The sequence below is a fragment of a genome, unplaced genomic scaffold, assembly GCF_019419815.1.
Source record: "Pyrus x bretschneideri cultivar Hongxiangsu unplaced genomic scaffold, Pyrus_bretschneideri_v1 Contig25, whole genome shotgun sequence".
Classification (NCBI taxonomy): domain Eukaryota; kingdom Viridiplantae; phylum Streptophyta; class Magnoliopsida; order Rosales; family Rosaceae; genus Pyrus; species Pyrus x bretschneideri.
Genome location: NW_025999557.1, coordinates 674,101 through 696,273, shown reverse-complemented (window position 1 = coordinate 696,273; position 22,173 = coordinate 674,101). Strand labels below are relative to the sequence as shown.

General features: G+C 38.0%; 2 protein-coding genes across 2 annotated transcripts; one reads left to right on the top strand and one right to left on the bottom strand.

Moving 5' to 3' along the window:
- Window positions 1-686: 686 nt before the first annotated feature.
- On the top strand, window positions 687-3,479 carry LOC125478465. The gene has a single exon (XM_048586643.1). The coding sequence runs from the start codon at window positions 687-689 to the stop codon at window positions 3,477-3,479; it is 2,793 nt and encodes a 930-aa protein (XP_048442600.1).
- Window positions 3,480-5,464: 1,985 nt separating this feature from the next.
- On the bottom strand, window positions 5,465-12,154 carry LOC103947628 (choline transporter protein 1). The gene is made up of 10 exons (XM_009358553.3): window positions 11,781-12,154; window positions 10,571-10,929; window positions 10,210-10,355; window positions 9,697-9,880; window positions 9,083-9,156; window positions 8,883-8,996; window positions 7,696-8,052; window positions 7,003-7,263; window positions 6,127-6,354; window positions 5,465-5,914 (listed from the first exon to the last, which is right to left on the bottom strand). The coding sequence occupies exons 1-10, from the start codon at window positions 11,963-11,965 to the stop codon at window positions 5,702-5,704; spliced, it is 2,121 nt and encodes a 706-aa protein (XP_009356828.2). The 5' UTR covers window positions 11,966-12,154; the 3' UTR covers window positions 5,465-5,701.
- Window positions 12,155-22,173: the final 10,019 nt, after the last annotated feature.

Sequence of the window (22,173 nt, the reverse complement as noted above, 5' to 3'; positions counted from 1 at the left end):
AAGAGGAATTAGCAATGCACCACATGAGCATTATGAAAATATGTAAAAGAAATTTGTAAATGACATCTTCCAAACAGTCATTTGTAAATTCTTTTCATATGTCATCGTAATGGTCATATGTAGATGTATTTTTATGCAGTCTTATCTAACTTTTTGTTACTCATTTCTTCCTCACTTTGTTGTCTTGCCTCAGCAGGAAAAGTTTCTCACCAAACCATACTAAAAAAACAACTGACCCACACTAGCAAACGCGTCTGCGACAAAGTTAGCTTCATAGGAAATATCATAAAACAATATATCTGAAGTTTGCAATTCAACTTTTGAATATTATACACCAAGTGGAGGTGTGCAAGGGTGGAAATTGTCAAGTTTACAGCATCAATAATTATCTTTTATTTCTTCTAATTCCAAATTTTTTTCCATTAAAAATTGATTATATTGTTTATTTTTTCAACTTAACTGTCAAAGCATTTGTACTGTTCAATAAGAAAATGGGACATTCAACTGAAGCCAACTCCAATGCAGATTGCAGGCCGCACAGTGTCCTTCCTTACATAGCAGTAGGACCGCTAGAGGACTATCCCAATGCTAACGGTTGACCTGGTACTGCTAGTACTGCATAAAAATATCGTCTCCTTGATCATCTTTCTCGAACTCCACTTATCTAGTCCATGACCAAAGAATCCATGGCTATCTCCATGATCATCTTTTTACCAAATCTTCTTATGTTCGTCTTTCTTTTCTTCACCACCTCTTCTGCAGCTTCCTCTAAATACGATCACCAAACCGCTTACGCTGATCACTGTGCTTCATTTGTTCCCCAGTCTTTCCCGAAAGGTTTTGCGCTAGGACCGCCCTACGAACACCTCCTCACAGGTTACTACACCGGTGGCGGTGGCAGTGGCATTCTAAGTCCTATCTCATCGTACAATCATAGTGAAAACTCTGTTCAATTCTTTATCTTGAAGACTAGAGAAACTGATGTTCCAGGCTTGATCAAGATTCAAGGGACTTTACTATTTCCGGGTACATATTACTTTGTGGGGAATTCTTCCACCACAAGGAACAGTTTCTCATCTGGTTCAGTTCCTCGTCCAGGAAGATCAATACGTTTTAAACTTGGTGGGTTCTGGTTACAATCTTCCGGGCAGATTTGTATGGTTGGTTTCGGTTATGGTAACTCAAAAGGACGAAGTTATTTGCTCAACATTCATCCTATTTTTAAGCTCTACAACTTCATGAATTCCACTAGTGTCACGAGTTTGATTACCGGAACTTTGGGGAACATGATCAGTTCCAAGAATGATCCAGATTATTTTGAACCTATCTCTATTTTGATGCTTCCTGGTATGAACTACCAGTACACTCTGATTTCAAATAGTTCTGAAAACATAAGTACTTCTGGTGGAAGTGATAATTCCAATCCCACAAGTTCCTTGAATATAAAGAGATTTTGTTCTGTACTCTCAAGAGAAGTGCGAAATCATGCATTTGATCTCAAATACTCAAGCCGGTGCTCTCCTGCCAAGAACTGCACTCCTTTGATTGCATCTGGTTTGGCTCGTGTTGTTTCGTTGAAGCCTATCGAGTGTCTGAAAGATGCGAAAAGGTTGAGATTTCTGGTGGAATTTGTAGACAGCAGCAACGTCTGGTATCGAAGGCCATTCGATCCAAATACAACTTTGACTGGAGAAGGCTCATGGGATGCAGAGAAAAATCAGCTGTCTTGTGTTGCATGCCGATTCTTGGATGCAGCAGGTTCTTGGAACAATACTCATGTTGGTGATTGTTCAACAAGAATTACCTTGAGGTTTCCTGCAGTATGGACAATCGGAAAGACAAGTAGCATGGCAGGGGAGATTTGGAGCAACAAAAGTGTGACAGAGTCGGGTTACTTTGAGAAGATCATGTTCGAAAGTCCTCAGGATGACATTGGAAGGGTTCTGATTCCTGGTGTGAAGTATGAGTACACCAAAACCAAACAAGTAAGCAATTTGTGCCCAAAAAAGAAGACTGCTCATCGCAAGACCAACGTATACCCAAGTCCGTTTTCTTATGACATGAGTTTTGATATGTCAGCTAAGAATTCTAAACGACAAGCTGCGTGGGGTAATTCTGTCCCGATTTCTGTTGGCAATCAATTTTATCGGGCATATTGGTATTCGATGCAAGATGTGAATTCGATGGCAAGCACTGAATCTGAATCTGAATCTGTAGCTCCTGACAGCTCTCCTGTGAGATACAGCTTCAACCACAGCAATCCGTTCAATATTAGCTACAAAATAAGCACCCACCGGCTATCTGATGCAAAGTTTGGAAATACATCAGTTTTAAATGAAATGCAGATCTTTGCCGAAGGGATCTATGATGAAACCGAAGGCAGCCTGTGCATGATAGGCTGCAGAAAACTGGTCTCAAAGGGTCAGCAGCCAACAAATGATTCTGTAGATTGCGAAATTGCTGTCAATTTTCTGTTCCCTCCAACGTATCCAAACAACAATTCGGGATTCATCAAGGGCAGCATAAAAAGCACACGAGAAACGTCAGACCCTCTTCATTTTGAAACTTGGGTTTTAACCTCAGCTTCCTTCACCCTCTTCAAAGAAAGGCGGTCCATTTGGAGGATGGATGTGGAGATCATATTGGTTCTTATATCCACCACGCTGGCGTGCTTCTTTGTGGCACGACAACTCTTCCATGTGAAAAAGTATCCAGATGTTCTTCCCTCCATTTCCATTTTCATGCTACTAATTCTAAGTCTTGGCTACATGATACCACTTATGCTAAACTTCGAAGCCATATTCATGAGTAGCACCAACCGCCAAAATGTGTTCCTTGGAACCGGAGGATGGCTTGAAGTTAATGAGGTAATTGTGAGGGTGATAACAATGGTAGCGTTCTTGCTGCAAATCCGTCTTCTGCAGCTAACTTGGTCAGCAAGATCAAAAAATGGAAATCGCAACAAGCTCTGGCTCATGGAGAAAAAGACTCTCTTTGTGGCCTTACTACTATATGTTGCAGGGGCTTTCACAGCTTTGCTTCTGCATGAACATATTTGGAAGAAGAGCTATTATGCGGAGCACTCAATTTTTAGCATTGCCTTCAAATCTTATGCTGGTTTGGTTTTGGACGGCTTTTTGCTGCCTCAAATTGTGCTCAACATGTTCTGCAAATCAAAGGAAAATGCTCTGACCATTTCGTTCTATGTAGGAACTACTTTTGTTCGAGCGCTGCCACATGCATACGATCTTTACAGGGCTCGCAACTTTGCTCATCACCAATTTAATGAGTCGTACCTGTATGCAAGCCCTGCAGCAGATTTTTACTCCACTGCTTGTGATGTCATAATTCCTTTTGGGGGTTTAGTGTTTGCTGGTGTCATTTTCTTGCAGCAGAAGTTTGGGGGCCGTTGCATTCTCCCCCAAAAGTTGATAGAGTTGGGTGAATATGAGAAGGTCCCTACTGCTACTGAAGGGTAATTTAATCTTCTCTAGTTTTTACTAGTATGTATCAAGTTTTAGCTTTTCTTATTTTTATCTTGCTTTCCGTTTGTAATGTGTTGAACTTGTAAGCTATCATGTGTGCACTTCCATTTTTCTTTTCTTTAAGATAACAAACAATATGTGCTTCTGTCACGAGAGTGAAATCGGTGTGTGATAGGTTAATGCAAATATGTCTCGAGGATGCAATAAAACTTAGTACTCAATTGTTGTTCAACTGTGTTTCTGCACACATTCTAGAGATTTTCGATAAGTAAACAAAATGAAAACTAGCTAGAAAAATGTGAAAGACATGGATAGGAAAGAAGCGGAAGTTTAGAGTGCTTAGAATAATCTGCAGAATAGTTGCAGAACCAGCAGCATTCCATAGAGTTCTTTGCATCCTTTCTAAATAGTGGTAATTTTGTTCACTTTTTTCTCGCATTTATATAACGGTATTCTAATATACTCTTAACGGGAAAGAGATTTGAACCAACTGATCTAAAACCTATATATGCAGATATGATGCAATTTTAGACAACACAAAAGTTCCTCTAAATAATCATCAAAACTGTCCGTAACCAAAAAGATTGGGTAAAGGAGCTTGTACCTTCATTGGTTAAGAACTTTCTTCCTGTAGCAAGGTCTTTGTGTTCGTCTCTACCTCAGTGCAACCTTCCGGGCATGGCCAAAGGCTGTAGCTTCACTGACAAGGGCCCTCGTCCTCACCCCTCAGATTGCTTCCTGCAAAGTTCATTCACTTAGGCACTAATATAAATTTGTATTTACTATTTACACTATGGAACTGGCCTAAAAGGTTAAACCATAGATGCTACCTTTGTCATACTTCAGTGGTCACAAAGATGCTGTTGGAAACTGTTATTTTCAGTCCGTCTTTACATGTTCGAAAGTATCCGGAGCATAAGAATCTTGTTTTGAAGTGCATTTATCATTTCCTCAATTTTCCATTTCTTTGCCCCCATGACTGCAGCTTTGGTTTCACAGTCCTGGGTTTTGTTCTAGCTGTCTATGAATACCAAGTCATAAGTCCTTTTTCTCTTTGGTTTCACATTCCGGAGCATAACTCTTTCTCCCAATGTTCATGAAGAAAGCACCTGTCTTCTGCTACCACCTCTTTAAAGCTGTGGTACTCATTGCCGAAGCTTCTCATGTTCTTCGTTTTTGCCGCCTTTTCCTTTTATCCACCACATTCTAATAGCTTCTCTCATCCTGTTTCATCGCCTCCTCCACCTTATGATCACATCTCATATTCTGTTCATTGCCATTCAATTGTTCCCGGGTCATGGAGAAGAAGGCGTTCGTTGTGGCTTTACTAGTATATACTGTAGGGGCGTTAGCTGCTTCGCTACTGATGGACTGGAGGAATTTTGGCACAGTTTCAGATTATCAAAATCTTCCCTGCCTTGAAATCATATGCTGGCTTGGTTTCGGATGGCTTTTTGCTGTCTCAAATTCTGCTCGACATGTTCTGCAATTCCAACCAAAAGGCTCGCTCAGTTTCATCCTACATTGGAAAGACTTTCATTCGAGTGCTCCCGCACGCATACGATCTTTACAGGGCTCGAAGTCACCGCTTTTCTCACCAGAAATTCTTACATTTATGCAAGTCCCACAGCAGATTTGTACTCCTTTGCTTGGGATGTAATTATACCTGGTGGAGGTCTACTGCCTGCCGGCATCATTACTTGAAGCAGAAGTTTGGCGGTCGTTTAATTCTTCCTCAAAAGTTGAGATCGTTGTCTGAATATGAGGTCCCCACAGTTACTGAAGTGTAATTGCCAAAGTGATGTACCTTCAATCCGCAGACGTTTTTCGAAGGCGTTTAGAAGGCAACAAAGAACAATTTATGTACTTCCCTCTCGGACGAGGTCCTCGGATTTGCATCGGACAAAGCTTCGCAATGGTGGAAGAAAAACTTCGCAAGGATGCAAGACAATTTCAATAATTTCACAAGAGATTTGTAGTACTGCATAATTGCTCTAATTTCAATAATTTCTTTCAAATGTATCTCAAATGCAACAACAAATATTCTAAACTTGTATAAAGGCACCCGTTTTCCCTCTCGGTTTCGCCTAACACTTGAATATATACAGGTAGAACACAAAAATTCAAGGACTAGGATAAGTACTGGGAGGCAGGATTTAGCACCTTACAAAAAGATTCTCAAATTCCATCAAGAAGCAAAGATTGCGAAAGTAAAATTATACATCTGAGCTATTTGACTGGGGTCCTTGGGTGAGTCTTTGCATCTCGTTTTGGTCATTTAGAGTTTCGATCAGAAGTGGCGGAGCATACTGGGCAGTCCCTTGGTGCTCTTCAGAATCCTGGCAGAATGAAAGAATGATGGTATCGATTGACATCTCCACCACAGCAAAGAAAAGAGTGGCAACCACATAACCGAGAGCCCAGCAAACCTGCACAAACATATAAGAGCAGATTAATGACGGAACATACTCTACCCGACCATAGTGCTCTGGTTCATGTCATTCAACATAGACTAGGGGAATAATACAAGGGAAGCTTCGTCGGTGAAAGAGGTTTGTTTATCCACTTTCCTTCATTTCAGTAGTTTCATCAGATAATGAAAAATAGTCACAAAACGCACCATCTTAGATCATAAACATACCAACACAGGAAACAGTGGAGAAGTGATCTTGTTGTGGCCAGATTTGTATTTGTGGGTATCCAACATAAGGAAAGCAAAAAGGGCTGTTGAGAGGCTGACACATAATTTTCCAAGGAATAGGATGATGTCTCCGATCACGTTCACCTTCCCTATCCGAAGAATGTTACTAATGATCAAATCTGTTGCGATTGCAGAAGCCTTGCAGAAGCTTTTCCCCGTTATAGCAATCTGCAACAGTAACAAGCATATTTTCAAGAAACAAATCAGATGAACAAACCATATAGAATAAAAGGTGTTCAAACTCAGCCACCGGGATTTGAGAACCAAAAACTAATAAATAAACACATAAAAAGAGGAAAGTAAAGGACTACATTAGTGTTTAGCACTAATGTAGCACTATAGCCTGTAGGTTACAACAAAATGAGTGAGGTCTACTTGGTAGCCTTCATGTTCCTTCTCGCTTCTTTATTCTTTCAAGCTGCTCAGAGTTTTTACTTCATTTTTTACCCTTTCCAACTACGTGTGGCCAAGAATCAGTTATGTTAAACTACACACGAGTTCCATAATGGCATATAACTCACACTACAACCCAGACATTGTGTACTCAAAACAAGCTTCAGACTTGAGAACAATGTTGGGGATACATTATCCAATCATGAAAAAATCTTCAGGAATGAATGTCCCAAGTAGTTCCATAGGCACTGCTTCTAGCATCTTGGTCAAACAGGAAACCGGTCGAGGAATTTGACAATCTTCTCAAGCCAACAAATAAGTTCCTCTTCCATGCAGTCGCCATATCAGGATGAATGAATATGAACAAAAACATGATTAACTCTATATATGAAAATATGAAGGGTACTAGTTATGTCAAATTACCATAATGTAGGCATTGCGATTGACTGATTTGATTGTCCACTCAATACACCTCAGGAAAAATCTAGAAGTATGGTACACGGCCTTTCCAAACCAGTTATCGGGTGTGGTTCCAGCCACTTTTAGCCTGCGACGAATTGACTCAAGCATAAAGCGGATTGATTCCACAAATGACACTATCAGGGAGCCGAGAGCAACCGACCCAAGGTTATAGCGTGCAAGGCGTTTCATGGAGGCAAAGACTGGAAGAAATGGAATTTCTGGCTGCATTGAAGAAGATAATGAGAAATTGAAGGAAAAAAAAACTAGCACATGGTGAAATAAAAAACTAGTCCTCAGAAAGAAAATCTTGGGTAACTTGATTTGGAAGTTACAAAACAAGACCCAAAATATTCAGACTCCAGCAGATATTACCTATGTTTGGGCTGACAGTTCCCGAACATAAATTCAACATATAAGCACATGCAGACATAGACACGCATGTCACCTAACGATGGAACCTTATGTTTTATGAAATAAGAATATTACTAAACTATTTGATGCTATAATATAAACCTAGCCTTCAACACTAAGTCTCATGTTTATATACCTATATTGTTCATTCTTGCAATCCAAATACAATGATGAAATCCAGACCTATAACAGAGACCTACGAGCAACTTTGTGGTAACCTATGCATACAGCTTAGTAACTTACTGAAGTTTCACCACGAGCCCAATAATAAGAAGCAACAGCACCCGCAATAACTGTGGAAGAGCATGCTATGAAAAACTGGGTAGCCCAGTAACCCCCAAATAGGTGGAAAAGGATGGCAACTCCAATATGAGGAGTGTAATGAATGCTATAACCACAACAACGATCACAGTTCACTCGTTTTGACACAAGATCATAAGCACAGCAGTTCAAATTGCAGTCATTCTGGACAACCTGACCAGAACTGAACAGATGGAAAGCAGCTGAAAACCAGAACATGTAGAAAATTGCAAGGATGGTATATGGAATGACTGGGAATATTATGAGCGCCTGAGCTTCTCCTATGACCTTTGCAGCAACCTGCATACAGATTAATGTGTAGAGCCATTAAAGTTAAGTAAAAACTTCTGATGAATACTATTCGGTATTATGTTAATCTAAGTTGTGAGTGCTGGTATTCCCAGATGTGGAAGGGTGCGCATGTTGGGTGTGCTCCTGGCGACACCAGCACTTGCTTAGGTGAAAGTTTGGTAATAATATATGCACAAATGATATGTAATTACTTCACTTTCTTAAATAATCAGCATTCTTCCAGAAATTAATAAAGTCTTTTTGTAATATGGGAAACAAGGCTCAACCGAACCTCTGATGCATATTAGCTACTCTTAGTTCTGCTTTATACAAATTCCTGACCATCATAACTTTTCTTTATTTGACAACTTGAACAAGTTCAAGACATCAAAAGATAAATATGGATTTGTGGAAAATTCTTTGGGCTTCCAGTGTTAGTACCTTTATGCAACTCCAAGTGTGGATTTGCAGCACAACCCATGAGAAAAATCTTATGCCTAATCAATGTCTAAATGTATATATAGGTCGCTGATTATTCATTGTATAATGTTTCTTTCATTTTGTATGTTTCTTCTTAACATAAAACTAAAAATTCAGAGGGAAACAGTAGTCTAAACTAATTTAAGGGCTAATACCCATAATATCCTGCATCAGACTTTTACTTTAAATATGACCTACAACGTCTTGGAGCAGCTCCACCCAATTGGAGTATTTAGTTTTCAAATCAGAGAAACCATAACAGTTTTCAAACAAAAAGGTCTCTATGACTTTGAGTATCATCAACTTTTCACCATATATATGTTCATATAATTTCAAATGATTAATTGGACATGACTTGCCTTGAGGACAGACGTTGCCATAAGGATGCGGCGGACTATAGCAATTGATGTAAGGATAGAAACAACCATAATAGAGGTCATAATAACAGCAACAGCACGGAGATGATGTAATTCCTGAAAGATTGAAACCATTGAGTTAGTTGAAGATACATACGGACAGCTTCCAGGTTTAGGAATGCTCAGTTAATGAAGGTACACACCCTTCCAATTATGCGAATGTATGGATCGTGCTCACCAATGATTGGGGAGATGCTATCATTTCCTATCCATCCAGCTAAAACCAAGCAAGAAAAATAAAATTCATCATTGTATTTTGTTGAATATTATCCACGCATACAAGCATAAAACTCAACTAAACAAGTAGACAACTAGAATATGTGAAGCAATATGCTTGAGTTCGAACAAGTATCAATGTATATGATGAAACAGAAGGACCCAATAATGCTGAGTAAGAGGAAACAAAAAGATGCACTTGTATGAAAACTCGGGAAAGACTTTTTCAATACCAAATTATGGAGAACAAAGTTATTAACACTGACACAACACAGTCCTAGACATTCTTTCCCATGTTCACAACAAAATCTGTTTGATGACCATAGCTATACTAATTTCCCTTCCCCTCTACCTTTTTCGTATGTAAGAGCTGTCAAAATCTGTAACAAACTAACAACATGAATATGGATAGCTAATCATGAACAAGATCTAACTGGGAGAAGGGGTGAGGAAGGCAGGACTCAAGGTCACTGCGACTTTAAACCTTACAGCATGGTTTACCAAATAAGAGGATAAAGCACAGTGAGAGATAGCTCTTGACCTTTTAAGTAAAAGAACATTGTGACTGCTATCATGAGAATGTCAAAGAGACCGACTGTAATCCAAGGCATTGCAGCAACAAAATGACGAATCAGAAGCAGCCAAATCACTGACAGAAAAAGTGGCAAAATTCCTCCACAAACAATCAGCACCGGCCATGCTTTTCCAATATCAGCCATGTATCTCTGTCAACAATGAACTTTTAGAGCTATAGAATATGAAAACAGTAAATGTACTACTAACAAAAAGATGCGCGTAGGTACTGTTAATGAAGATAGCTCTTTCGCAATAACTACCAAAAATAGCACTAACAACCAAACTACTAAATTAATTTTATAAATGAAAATGCAACATGGTATATCAAAAACTAATTTTAGCCACGAATTATGCTCTTTTTTAATTTGGTATGCCAATTGCAAACAAAGTCGAATGCAGAGAACTTTATACATTTTCACAGAATTTAGGAACTATCCTCGTTAGAAAGAAGTAAAAGTACTAACAAACGTTGCCTGACCTTTAAGACAGATGACCGAGAATTGATGGCCTTGTGAATAGATTTGTCTATAATAATGTCCTCATTGATTTTCACTCCACCCATTTGCTGCCAATGCGTCAAAGATACGTTGGAGGGACGAGCAATAAATTGGCAAGTCCAATAAACTGTACACGGAAGAATTTGCAGTAATGTTACAATGAAAGAATAAAAGATACAGGCAATGAAAGCATACAGGGACTCCAAGTCGTCATTGTATGTCAAAAGTTTTCTCCCACCAGTAAACACATGTACATTGTAAACAACAAACATCACATATGCAAGCAATAAATACAAAACATGAAAAAGTTCAATAATTCCTAACGGAAGTGAGTTCATTTACCATTTATACTGGGAAATATGACAGGGTAACAAGGACCCTGAAGTTGAAGAGAGGTGTTTCTCAATTCTGGTGTAAGGAACTCATAATAATCATAATTCCTGTCGATCCAATCATCCATTGAGAGACGGATATCTCCATCAGGATAATCACACACCCAACTTAGTGAATCTTCATAAGGGCTAGGGCAATCCAATAAGCATATACTTCGAGCATTGGCCAACTTGAATTGATTGTCTTTTAAACCACTAAGGTAAACCTGGTTAGGATTTAACCAATATTTGAGTTCCAGCTCCTTAAGACCAGGTTTTGCATGCTTGTCACCACAAACATTTCCTTTGTAGTCCAGTCCATAAGTGAGCCTAATAAACCACAACACCATTAATGACCATGATGAAACCTTTATAACATGCCTTGTGTTGCTAGGAAATGGAAAACTAAACAGAATTCAACTATGCAAGAAAGAAATGTAACCTCAGTGTAGCAAAATGAAGCCAACATATAGGAAACATACAATGTAGCAAAATATAAACAAAACTACTGCAAAAAACTAAACGAAATCCAAAAAGAAAGACCAAACCAAGTAAGATGCGGTAATGGTTATCTAAACATAAAGAAGGAAAACTGCCACAAGAAAATGTACCAAAACTAAATCAGCATTTCCGCTTTCGAAAAAGTAATGACATCTAGTTTTTCTACAAACAAATCACAAATTACACAAACTCAATCTTTCATGTTCAGCTTCTTGCCAAAATTCCCTCCAGCAGCAAAAGCTCTCTAGAAAAGGAAAACAGAGGGAAACTGAAAACCCAACAAAGATGCTATTGCTAAGAACAAACCCAATTGAGAAAAATACCAATGTTGCTAAAAACTCACAACCACCAAACAACATCATACGTTTAAGGTAGTTCCTTGGTGCATTAAACATAAAAATAAATAAATAAAAAGACAATTGGGGACCAAGCCCAAATAATAAAGCAATTTCTGGTTTCATTTTATTCCAACAGATAAGTAACAGTGTGTATATGGAGGCAACCCCAAAAATATAAATACCCATTTTGCAATACCTCGTATTTCTGAGCTAAAAGAGGAACCCATTCGAGAGCCGATGATTCTTACCTTAAAAATCACAAAACACACAAAAAAACAAACAAACAAACAAACAAACAAACAAAAAAAAAAAAAATGGAAAGGGTATGGCTAAGTTTCTAACCTTGAAGGGTTTCCTTGGTTGAATCCAAAGCTGGAGTTAACAATCATGGCAACCCAGAAGGCTATGAAGATTACGAGGAAGACAAGATCCCTGCATTTCCTGTTGTGCCTAATGATTGAACCCATTTGGGCACTACCATCACTTGGGGGGTACCTCCCTATGACTGCCCCCATAGGACCCCTCATTTTTCTCAGTGAAAACCACACTCGCAGACACAGAGAGATTGTTTCTCTCTGTCAAACTTCTTCAACAATGAGAGCGAGGGAGAGACAGAGATGAAAAGACAGCAGGAGGAGGGAGTGTCGCTGGGAGTGTGTGAAGGTCCCCTGAGGGTTTTTGAAGATTTGGAGTATTGTTTAATGAAGTCCTCTCTCTTTCTTCCTCTCTTTTTCCGACTTTAAGACAAAGATATCACTTTCGTTCTAGTTTTGTCGAGTGCTCGGCTTATAGCCTTACACTACGGCTCATTGGCTACTAATGTCTCTTATGTTTTTTTTTTGAAACCCATGTCTCTTATGTTTATGCGTATAGAATATCGATTGAAAGATAATTAAATTTAGAATTTCAGTGTAAAAATGAATGTTCTAAAAAATTAAGTTTTTGGTGTGATAATCTACATTGATAAGTTTCTAATTTATCGTATATGATTGCAATTTGGTAAGATAAAATTCTAAAAAAATGATTTTCGCACTTTTTTTTTTTCTGTACATTTCTGTTCATTTATGTTTATTAATTATCTTTTGATTCTTTAATCTAATGACCAAATATAAATAACACTTCATAAAGAGAGAAAAAAAGATGTGTGAATTTCACTTTCTTAATTATATTGTATCTTATCATACTCCTCACAAAATACTTTAACGCGTCTATCAAATAAAAGTTAATGAAGACATGCTGCTATTAACCTTTTCATATGCGGCGTTAGACTCATTGAGTGAGGTTAATGTTAGGGTGGGTGTTAGGGTGGGTGGCACACGATACAACGAACCTGCTATTAGTGTGTCTCATACAAGTCTTTGTCTAGAAGATTAAACATTGGAAGTTTGGATGAGCCGGATCTCATCTCAAACAGATCTAAATATGTGTCTACTTTTCATCGCTAACCATTAAAATGTTAATCTTCATCTAACATCAGTTTGACATGTTAAACAAAAAATAAAAATCATCAACTTTTGCAAATAAATCAATTCCTATTTCTCCCAATTCAAATTTTAAAAAGTTTGTGGGAGTGAGATTCAACATTAATATGTGACTCTTCATTGTTTTATATTTGGTCAAAAAGCAGAAAAAGAAAAAGCAGCATAGAGATAAAGAGCCGTTAAAAGTTAAGCAGCTCCTACTACTAGCCGCTGCACAAAACCAAGCCAGCTTGGGTGAGTATATTTATATTATTATATTTAAGTTTTAATAAATAATCTAATTAGAATTTTGATTATATTTAAATCCAGTAATTCCGCCGCTTAGCGGATAATAATTTAATAAACTATGACAAAGACACTGACAAGGAAATATGTGCGCGCGATTGCGGTGCTCCTCGGCATAGTCTAGTTCTCGAGATATTTTTTAGTATGAAAAAAAAATATTATCTTTTTTAGTATGATCGAAACATAGAATGATATATTATGTGTCATTATGTAAATAGTAAAATATATATGTTAAAAATTTAATAGCTTAAAAAATAAATTTTTTTATCATTTATATAAAAACATGTGGTATACCATCCGTGTTTCGATCATAATAAAAAATTTCTTGTTGTTCCCATTGTGCCAGCCGTTAGATTTGTTCCCTCTCTCATATCCCGATATGAATGACCATGTAGCCTTTTACTCCAACCTCTTCTCTTTCAACATGCCCCAAATTTTTTTATATCAAACTAAAGATTTTATTCAATCAAGTCTAATTGATAAGTTTATATCTACGTCAAGAATATTAAAAAAAAAATTGGAACCAATACAATTCTAAATAAAAATTTCCCCTACAAATTGCGTGAAAGTTGCAACAATTATGTTGATTTCTCGATGAAAAAACACGAACTCCACGAATTCCATACCAATTGCAAGGTGCCAAATATCATGCAAAACACCTTCCAGTTGCGCATCAATAATCGTTCTTCGATTAATCATACGAACAAGTTCCTAACCTGAGCATCTAACTCGATAATTACCTTTGTAAATCCCTCTCTCCTGCAACCCCCTAGCGCATCCCTTACCGCCACCGCCTCAGCCATCTGAGCATTAGATGCTTGAATCAAAGTCGTACCTCCCGCCGCCTTCAGCAATCCCGCGAAGTCACGAATCACCCACCTCACAGCACCAGTCCCTCTCTTGGCATTCCACGCCGCATCACAATTTATCTTCACTGTACCGAAAGGAGGTTTCTTCCATTTTTTCTGACCACTCGGTTGCACTGCATCAGCAGCTTTCTTCGCCTTCCCTCCCACATCTTCTTCCTCTATTTGCATCTCCATTTCACGATATTCACCCAGGCTACGGTTCCAAAGAATGAGAGCATCAGATGGATATGCCAACATACCCCATTTAAAATCCTATCATTCCTACACTTCCATAACCTCCATATCCAAAAACCACCCCCTGCAGCAGCTCATCTCCATCCTCCCTCCCCTTGAATTTAGTAATTAAAATTCTTCCAACTCTCCAAAAAGTCGAATTAAATTATTATTTTTAAATGAAATTTATATTTTTATATGTTGTAACTATTTATGAATAAGATAGCAATCATAACTAGCTTAAATACTTAAATGCATTTAATTCTATAATGCAAGGTCACTAGGTTCGTTTCATCTTTCTCGATATCATGTATATAAAAAGGGATGCGATATTCACACATCTCATTTTACTTCTCACACATTTTTTTAATTTTCGGTCGTCGGATCGAATGAATTGAAGAAGATCAACGGATAGAAACTATCAAATGGTGTGTGAGAAGTAAAATAAGATGTGTAGATAGCACATCCCATATAAAAAAGCAAATAAAAATACAAGATTTGAAGAGATGCCTTTTTTTTGTTTTCTTGAATAGATGACGTTATGTCTGTCAATCTATAAATAATTCATCCTCACCGTAGCATGCGAATGTTATGTATATTGATAGAGATTATACGCGGGTGTTTGAAAAATTTCAACAAAATTGTGGTTCTCAATTTTGTTTGGCGTCTAGGATAGTATTGGATAATCCACTAGATTCAATGTATATTGAAGCAAGAAATTGACGTTCATAGTGTCCAATTTGTCTAAATTAAAGATAAGAGATAAATGAGACAAGTGTTAATCAACTATGAGCACAATAGCATAACGTAAATTGTCTTAATGACATAGTTCTCAACATTGTTATGAGTGGAGGAAGAAAAAAAGAAAGGAGGAAGAAACTTCATCATTAATATCTAACAGATGATTGAATAAATTAATTTAACGTATAGTTAATCAGTTATGACCACTGGAAAAAAAAAAAAAAAGTAAAAAAAAAAAAAAAAATCAGTTATGACCACGAAACCTGTCACATCCCGGCCCGGGCCCCCACCACAACCCGGGCCCGATCCACCACCGTAGCACGATATTGTCCGCTTTGGGCCCCGACCACGCCCTCACGGTTTTGTTTTTGGGAACTCACACGAGAACTTCCCGATGGGTCACCCATCCTGGGAATGCTCTCGCGCGCTACTCGCTTAACTTCGGAGTTCCTATGGAACCCGAAGCCAGTGAGCTCCCAAAAGGCCTCGTGCTAGGTAGAGATGGGAATATACATTTAAGGATCAATCCCCTGGGCGATGTGGGATGTCACAATCCACCCCCCTTAGGGGCCCGACGTCCTCGTCGGCACACTCGCGGCCAGGGTTAGGCTCTGATACCAATGTCACATCCCGGCCCGGGCCCCCACCACAACCCGGGCCCGATCCACCACCGTAGCACGATATTGTCCGCTTTGGGCCCCGACCACGCCCTCACGGTTTTGTTTTTGGGAACTCACACGAGAACTTCCCGATGGGTCACCCATCCTGGGAATGCTCTCGCGCGCTACTCGCTTAACTTCGGAGTTCCTATGGAACCCGAAGCCAGTGAGCTCCCAAAAGGCCTCGTGCTAGGTAGAGATGGGAATATACATTTAAGGATCAATCCCCTGGGCGATGTGGGATGTCACACTCCACCACCGTAGCACGATATTGTCCGCTTTGGGCCCCGGGAAGTGGTCCCACCCGGGCCGGGATGTGACAAAACCGTTTAACATTTAAAAAACATATGAATTCATCAACCCTAAACGTATAAATAGAAACTTTATCATTGTCAAAAATCGATCCCTCCGACAATTCATTTTCAGAAAAAATAAAAATAAAAAAATTTAATAAGATTTTGAAAAATAATGGCTAGGTCGAACATTTATATTACAATTTTATTGGTTGTGATCGCAACGTCGACGATGATTTTACCAGGACTTGCAACCTTAGCACCTTCGCCGTGGGATGATATGCAGAGATTTTACCACAGTTAAGTGTGGAAAAGAAATACATGATGCTATTTTCCAACCCAGAGATGCAGACCAAGTGAGCTTACCTTGTTGCCGTCGTCTTCAAAAAATGGGGCATGACTGCCACAAAGCATTAGTAGATAGAGCTCTTCAAGCTCCTCTTTCTAAAGTCGAGAAATTGCAGGCTCAGATCAATAGTTGGAATATTTGGAGAGGTTGTTTTCCAACTTCGAAAAAATAATTTTGGATAATAATTAGTTCCATGGTTGATCACTTGAACAAAGTAAAAAGGAGATTTTGACGTGGAGTATAAAAATTGCATATGTGTGATAAGCTAGTTCGTTTGGTTAGAAAAGAAAAAAATATGGAGTATTAAAATTTAATCTCTAAACACTTTTATTTTACTATATATACATCTTAGTGAGGGATTTTTGTTATGTACGTCAAGGCTAGTTTTCCTTTAGCCTCCCTTTTTCTTTTGGGAGTTTTAACGAAAAATTCATAGTATTGTTCACTTTAACGAAAAATCATATTTTTACATTAAAAAGTCAATCCTGGTACTATTTACTTTACCCTTTATTTTGTCTTTATCATTAAAACTCAAAATTTTCAAGTCATTTTCATTAGTTTTCCTTTTTCTTTTTAGTAGAGCAATACCGTTGAGCATAAGGGAAGGGAAAAATCAATGAGGATCGTACTTGCACCAGGCATCTGGGCATGATGGCTTTCGGCCTCCCTTAATTATACTTAAAAAAAATTCAATGGTGACATTAATAATGTAAAACTGGACGTACATTAGTTAGAGCACTTATTCTCCCTTTATATATACACTCAAGATCGAACATGCTACTCCTAGCAATTTAGATATTCTTTAAAGTTTAGTTTTGAATCCCCTCCCCACATCAATAATGAAAGAGAAGTTGTTAGCTCAAGCAACTCAAAAATCTCAATGAGACCGTACGTCTGCTTCTTTTTCAAGCGTTGTATTTTATTCGTAACCATGATTTCCAGCTTTGAGTGCATTTTTATCACACTAATTAAAGGATAAATTATGTTGTTAACTGTGTCTCCTTTAATTAAAAATTAGATAAATAAGGTTTATTGTTTTTTTATTTATTATAAAGTGATATTACTGCTCTAAGTGTTAGATTAAGAGAAGATGGAGAATTTGAACATGAAACGTAATGAATTGAAGCGGAAGGTCTTTGTCCATCATGACAATCTACCACTTACAAATAAGGTTCATTGTTAAATTATACTTAGAAAAACATTTCAAACTCAATAATTATACTTAGAGATTTTTTAGGCCCGGGACGATGCTAAAAAAAGCGCCCTATTATTTATTTTCACACGTAAGACGTCGATAAAATTATACTTAGAAAAACACTTCAAACTCAATAATTTAGAAACATAGAAAGACTAATTTATTTTGTATCGAGAGAAAAAAAACCAAAAAACTCCGGGCTTACAAGTAGATAGATGATGAGTTTTGTTTTCCATCTGAACTTTGAAAGTGTTTTGGTATAAATCGTGAGATTTTTTTTCTTATTTACTAACCTTGCCAATATGGGACTAAAAAAGTAATGATGTTTTCGAGTCTTTAATTGATATGTATTAGAAATGAATAAGCACTAAATTAAACCTTTTGATGACATATCATATAATTTGCAAATTTGCTCTAAAAATTTGGTCTATGTATTACTCATTGTTGAAGATTAGACTTGAATTAAAATGAATATTTAAAAATAACAACCCACATGGCTACTAGCTAGTAACTAAAAATAAATTAACAACCAAACAAAAATTTGTAAAAATTGAAAAGAATAAACATGCACGTAGCATTTCGAACTTAGGACCTCTCGTTAATTTTAAACAACAAAAACCATTGCTTCTAATTAAACTTCTTCATCCTTGAACCAAATTTTATAAATTTATACTCTTATGAAAAGAAATTTGTAAAAATTAATAAGTAAATAAGCACATGTGGTGTTTTGAACCAAAGACCTCATTATTTTCAAATGACAAAACCACTATTGAACCAAATTTTATAAATTTATACTTTTATGAAAACATATATAAATATATTATCCTAATAAGTTTGGTGCCCTCAATTTTTTATGGGCCCTGGACAGTCGCCCTGCCTGCACTGAGTCTGAGCTAGCCCTGCAATTAATTTAACATTTAGTTAAGAGTTACGATGGTTAAACTGTTTAACCTTCATCGATCAATACACATAACCTATATATAGACATTTTCTTCTTATTCTCCGATTACCCTCAATATTATTTTCCATCAAAAGAGAGGTTAAGAAACTCCTCAAAACAATGGCAAGTTTGAATATTTATCAAATTAATATTACAATTTTTTTCTTCGTGACTGTAGCAGTAATCATGGTACTACCAGTGACTGCAACCCTATCACCTTCGCCATCTAACGATAACCAATCAAAGGCATGCAAAAGAAATATTACCATTGACTTTAAAAACGAAATATTCAACTCCACAATCCAAGCCGAGGTAAAGAAGTTCTCTGCAGATTGTTGCCATCAACTTTTGACATCAGGTGAATCTTTCCGCAAATTACTGGATGAGGATAGAAGAATTTGGGATGGTTGTTTCACTTGGTTTCCGACTATACATTAATGAATATTGTATACTTCCAATTCCATAATATTCAAATTCATTTAAAAAAGCCTAGGGTTCGATATGGATCTTGGAATTTGAAGGAATTCTGTTTAAATATCTTTGTGTTTACCTAAATTTGGTGTACATATATATTTAGCATAATTTGATTCTTGAGTGCACTACGTTTGTTAAAATATAGATTCGGAACTTAAATATGAATTTAGAATTATTTCAATTCATAACTTTTCTGTGTGTTTCCCTAATACATGAAAAATTAGTAATAGTTTGGGTTTTCTTATTAAGATTTGTAATCCAATACGTGAAATTAAAGAAAGGTCAACTAAGAAAAGACTAATTAATCGATTTTTGTTTCCTTATTTTGCGTATTCTTAAGTTCTTTGATTCTTAGTTCCCTGTTACTATTAAGTAACATGCCATAATACTAATTGGGATGGAGGGAAGTAATCTGGGTATTCAGGAATATGAGAGGGAGATTAGGTTTGAGATCAAGTACCCTCACCTCAATCAAATCTTAATTCCTATTTTACAATCTAATGGGTTACAAATTGTAATATGAGACTCGTATACTTTGCAATTCCATATGAATTAGTGAACACAAAAACAAGTGCCGCTTCTTTTTTCCAGTTTCACACCAACTTGAGCAACATGGGATTCTACCAGGAAACCATGGATATTTTTAATTTTCGCCATTGGTCACTTACTCATGCGTCATAACATGGCAGAATTTGGAATAAGGTTTTATCACCAAATGGTTCCTGACGTTTCTAAAGTCCATATTTTCATCCGTAATTGATCAATGTCATCCTCCACCGTTTTCCTCCTCCAGCTTAGCCCGACGAAATATATCAGGGTGATTTTGAATATTTAATTACTCAATAAAATAGACGATTCACAATTGGACTAAGTAATTAGATATTAGCCTAATAAATCATTTATAAATAAAAATATAATTAGATATTAGATACTAGCCTCACACACCCACAATGAATGATGGGGGCTTTGGCTGAAGAACCTCTGATGCCAAAGTTAGAATTTAGAGAGAAAAGTGTTTGAGAGTTTTGGAGAATTTTAGCAAGACTGTGGAACTAGGTTTTGGTGAAAATGGGAGCCAATATATAGGGCATGGCCAGTCCTCTTTGGAAGAAAGAGTGGCCGGCCCTTGGGTATTTTTTGGGGTGTAATGAGTAATTTAATTGGTGATTAATGGATTAATTAGGAATTAATACATTAATTAGCCAATTAACCTCCACTTAAATGGAATGTTATGTAGGTTATAAAATAATTTCCTAAGATGAGGATGGATGAGAATATCTTTGAATTGGTTACCTATTTTGGACACTTTTGACTTAATTGACGAATGATTGTCCACTGCTCGCGCGTAGGAATCTCGGTATGCCTCAAGGGTATTTTTGTCCTCTTCTACCCAAAAATCCACGTGTCGCCTTGTTATTATTTTTGGCTACACAAATGCCCCCACACCTGCTGAGCTGCACGTAAGAAAGGACAGCATGTGTAGAGATCTTCTTGCTTTAGGAAACTTAGGATTGCTTCCTATTTTGATGTAGATTCCCTCTTTAATATGAAATTAGATCCTTCTAGGAAAGGGAAATAAATTTCTCTCAAAGCCTATTTAAGTCCACCTTAAGTGGGTTATTAAATCAACTTTGGAGAGTGATTTATTCTACCCTACAATCGAGAGAGAGCTTGGAGGATATTTGTTCTCCCTCTTCTAGCAATCTTCTATATCTTGCCTGTGCAAAGGACCGTCTTTCGTTGTTTTCTTCGTCTTCTTCGTGCCGCACTAGTGTAATAAAAACTTAATTTCTTCTTGTCTTCTTCGTGGATAGTGTTGTCATGGGGCAGCCGTCGGGGTGGTGCTGGACGTCGGCTGGCAGGGGCCAGGAATCGGCTCGACATGGGCCGATGAGGTGTTGTGGCAGGGACCACTACTTTAGGCTGCTCGACTTGGCTAGAGCAAAAGGCAGTTTGTGCGGCTGTGGTCACAGATTGTGGCGCTGGGGCGCAGTGCTAGGCGAGTTGTGTAGCTCATGTCTTTTGGGATCTTGGACTTGACACGGGCCATGCTGGCGATTGAGAGAGATGAGGAGGTCGAGGGCCTCATGGGCTGTTGAAATGTTGGGCATGCAGGCTTTTTGCTTGCTGGTCTAAGAGAAAAAATGAGGAAAAAACCAATATGGGTTGAGTTCCCCTACTGAGTACCGTGAATATCGTTGGCTACTTAGTTCTCTTTACCGAGAGAAATGTGGGTTGCTCTCTCGAGATAAGGTAAAGAGGACCAAGGCGTATACTTTGGCTCGTCTAATCGCTATTGTGGAGCCTACTGTGAATGAAGGTAGAAAGAAGAGACCTTCCCCGTCTGCTCAAGAGATGCTGCTTAAGAAAGAACTGAAGACTTCCTCCGTTACTAGTGAGGGTCCACCTGCTGTCGGGAGGCCTGTGATTGACATGACTTCTTCCAATGGGAAGAAAAATGAGGCTGCTAAATCTGAGCCTGTGCGCCTGCTATGTCGAGAATGGCTAATTCAATTGTTGATAATATTGCTCATTGTAGAGGTCTTGTCATACCCCTAGTGCCGAGGTCTATGCTAAGACGTCTGTTGGGAGCTAAGTCCGGTTCTCATTCGGAAAGGCTTGCTATTATGAAGAATGATAAGGTGGGCTCTGCTGCTGAAGTGGCGCTAAGGCTTACTCTCTCTGCTGCTGAGACTAATTCGCCTGTTGAGAAGGAGGAGACTGCTCGCGTGGGCAACTGTGAGAAATCCACTAAGCCTACTTCTAGGGAGGCTACTGAGATATGTGTGCTCTTGAAACCAGATCTGCTTGAAGACATGGACAGTTATGCCAAGTTTGTTGATGGCGTTAGAAAGGTTTGTTTGCCCAAGTTCCTTTGTGAAGCATACGACCCAATATAGAATGACTGCTTTGCTTGCTATGATGCATATATAGCAAGGTTGCCAAGGAGGTGGTGAAGCCTATGGTAGCTGAAGATTATTCCTTGTCCGAGGAGATCAAGAGGTTGGACTCTGAGTTCCTTGCTTTGAAGGGGTCTAATATTTCTGCCCTCACTTCTCTGCAGCTTAAGACCGCTTGCCAAGAGATCGTGACGTGATCCAAGTTAAGTATAAAAGTGCAGAGAAGGACATTGGATGTTACATACCTCAGATTTAAGATCTTGAGTTTGCAATTTCTGAGCTTCATTTAGCTGCTTATGCAAAGGATGAAAAGTCGAATGCTGCTTATAATCAAGT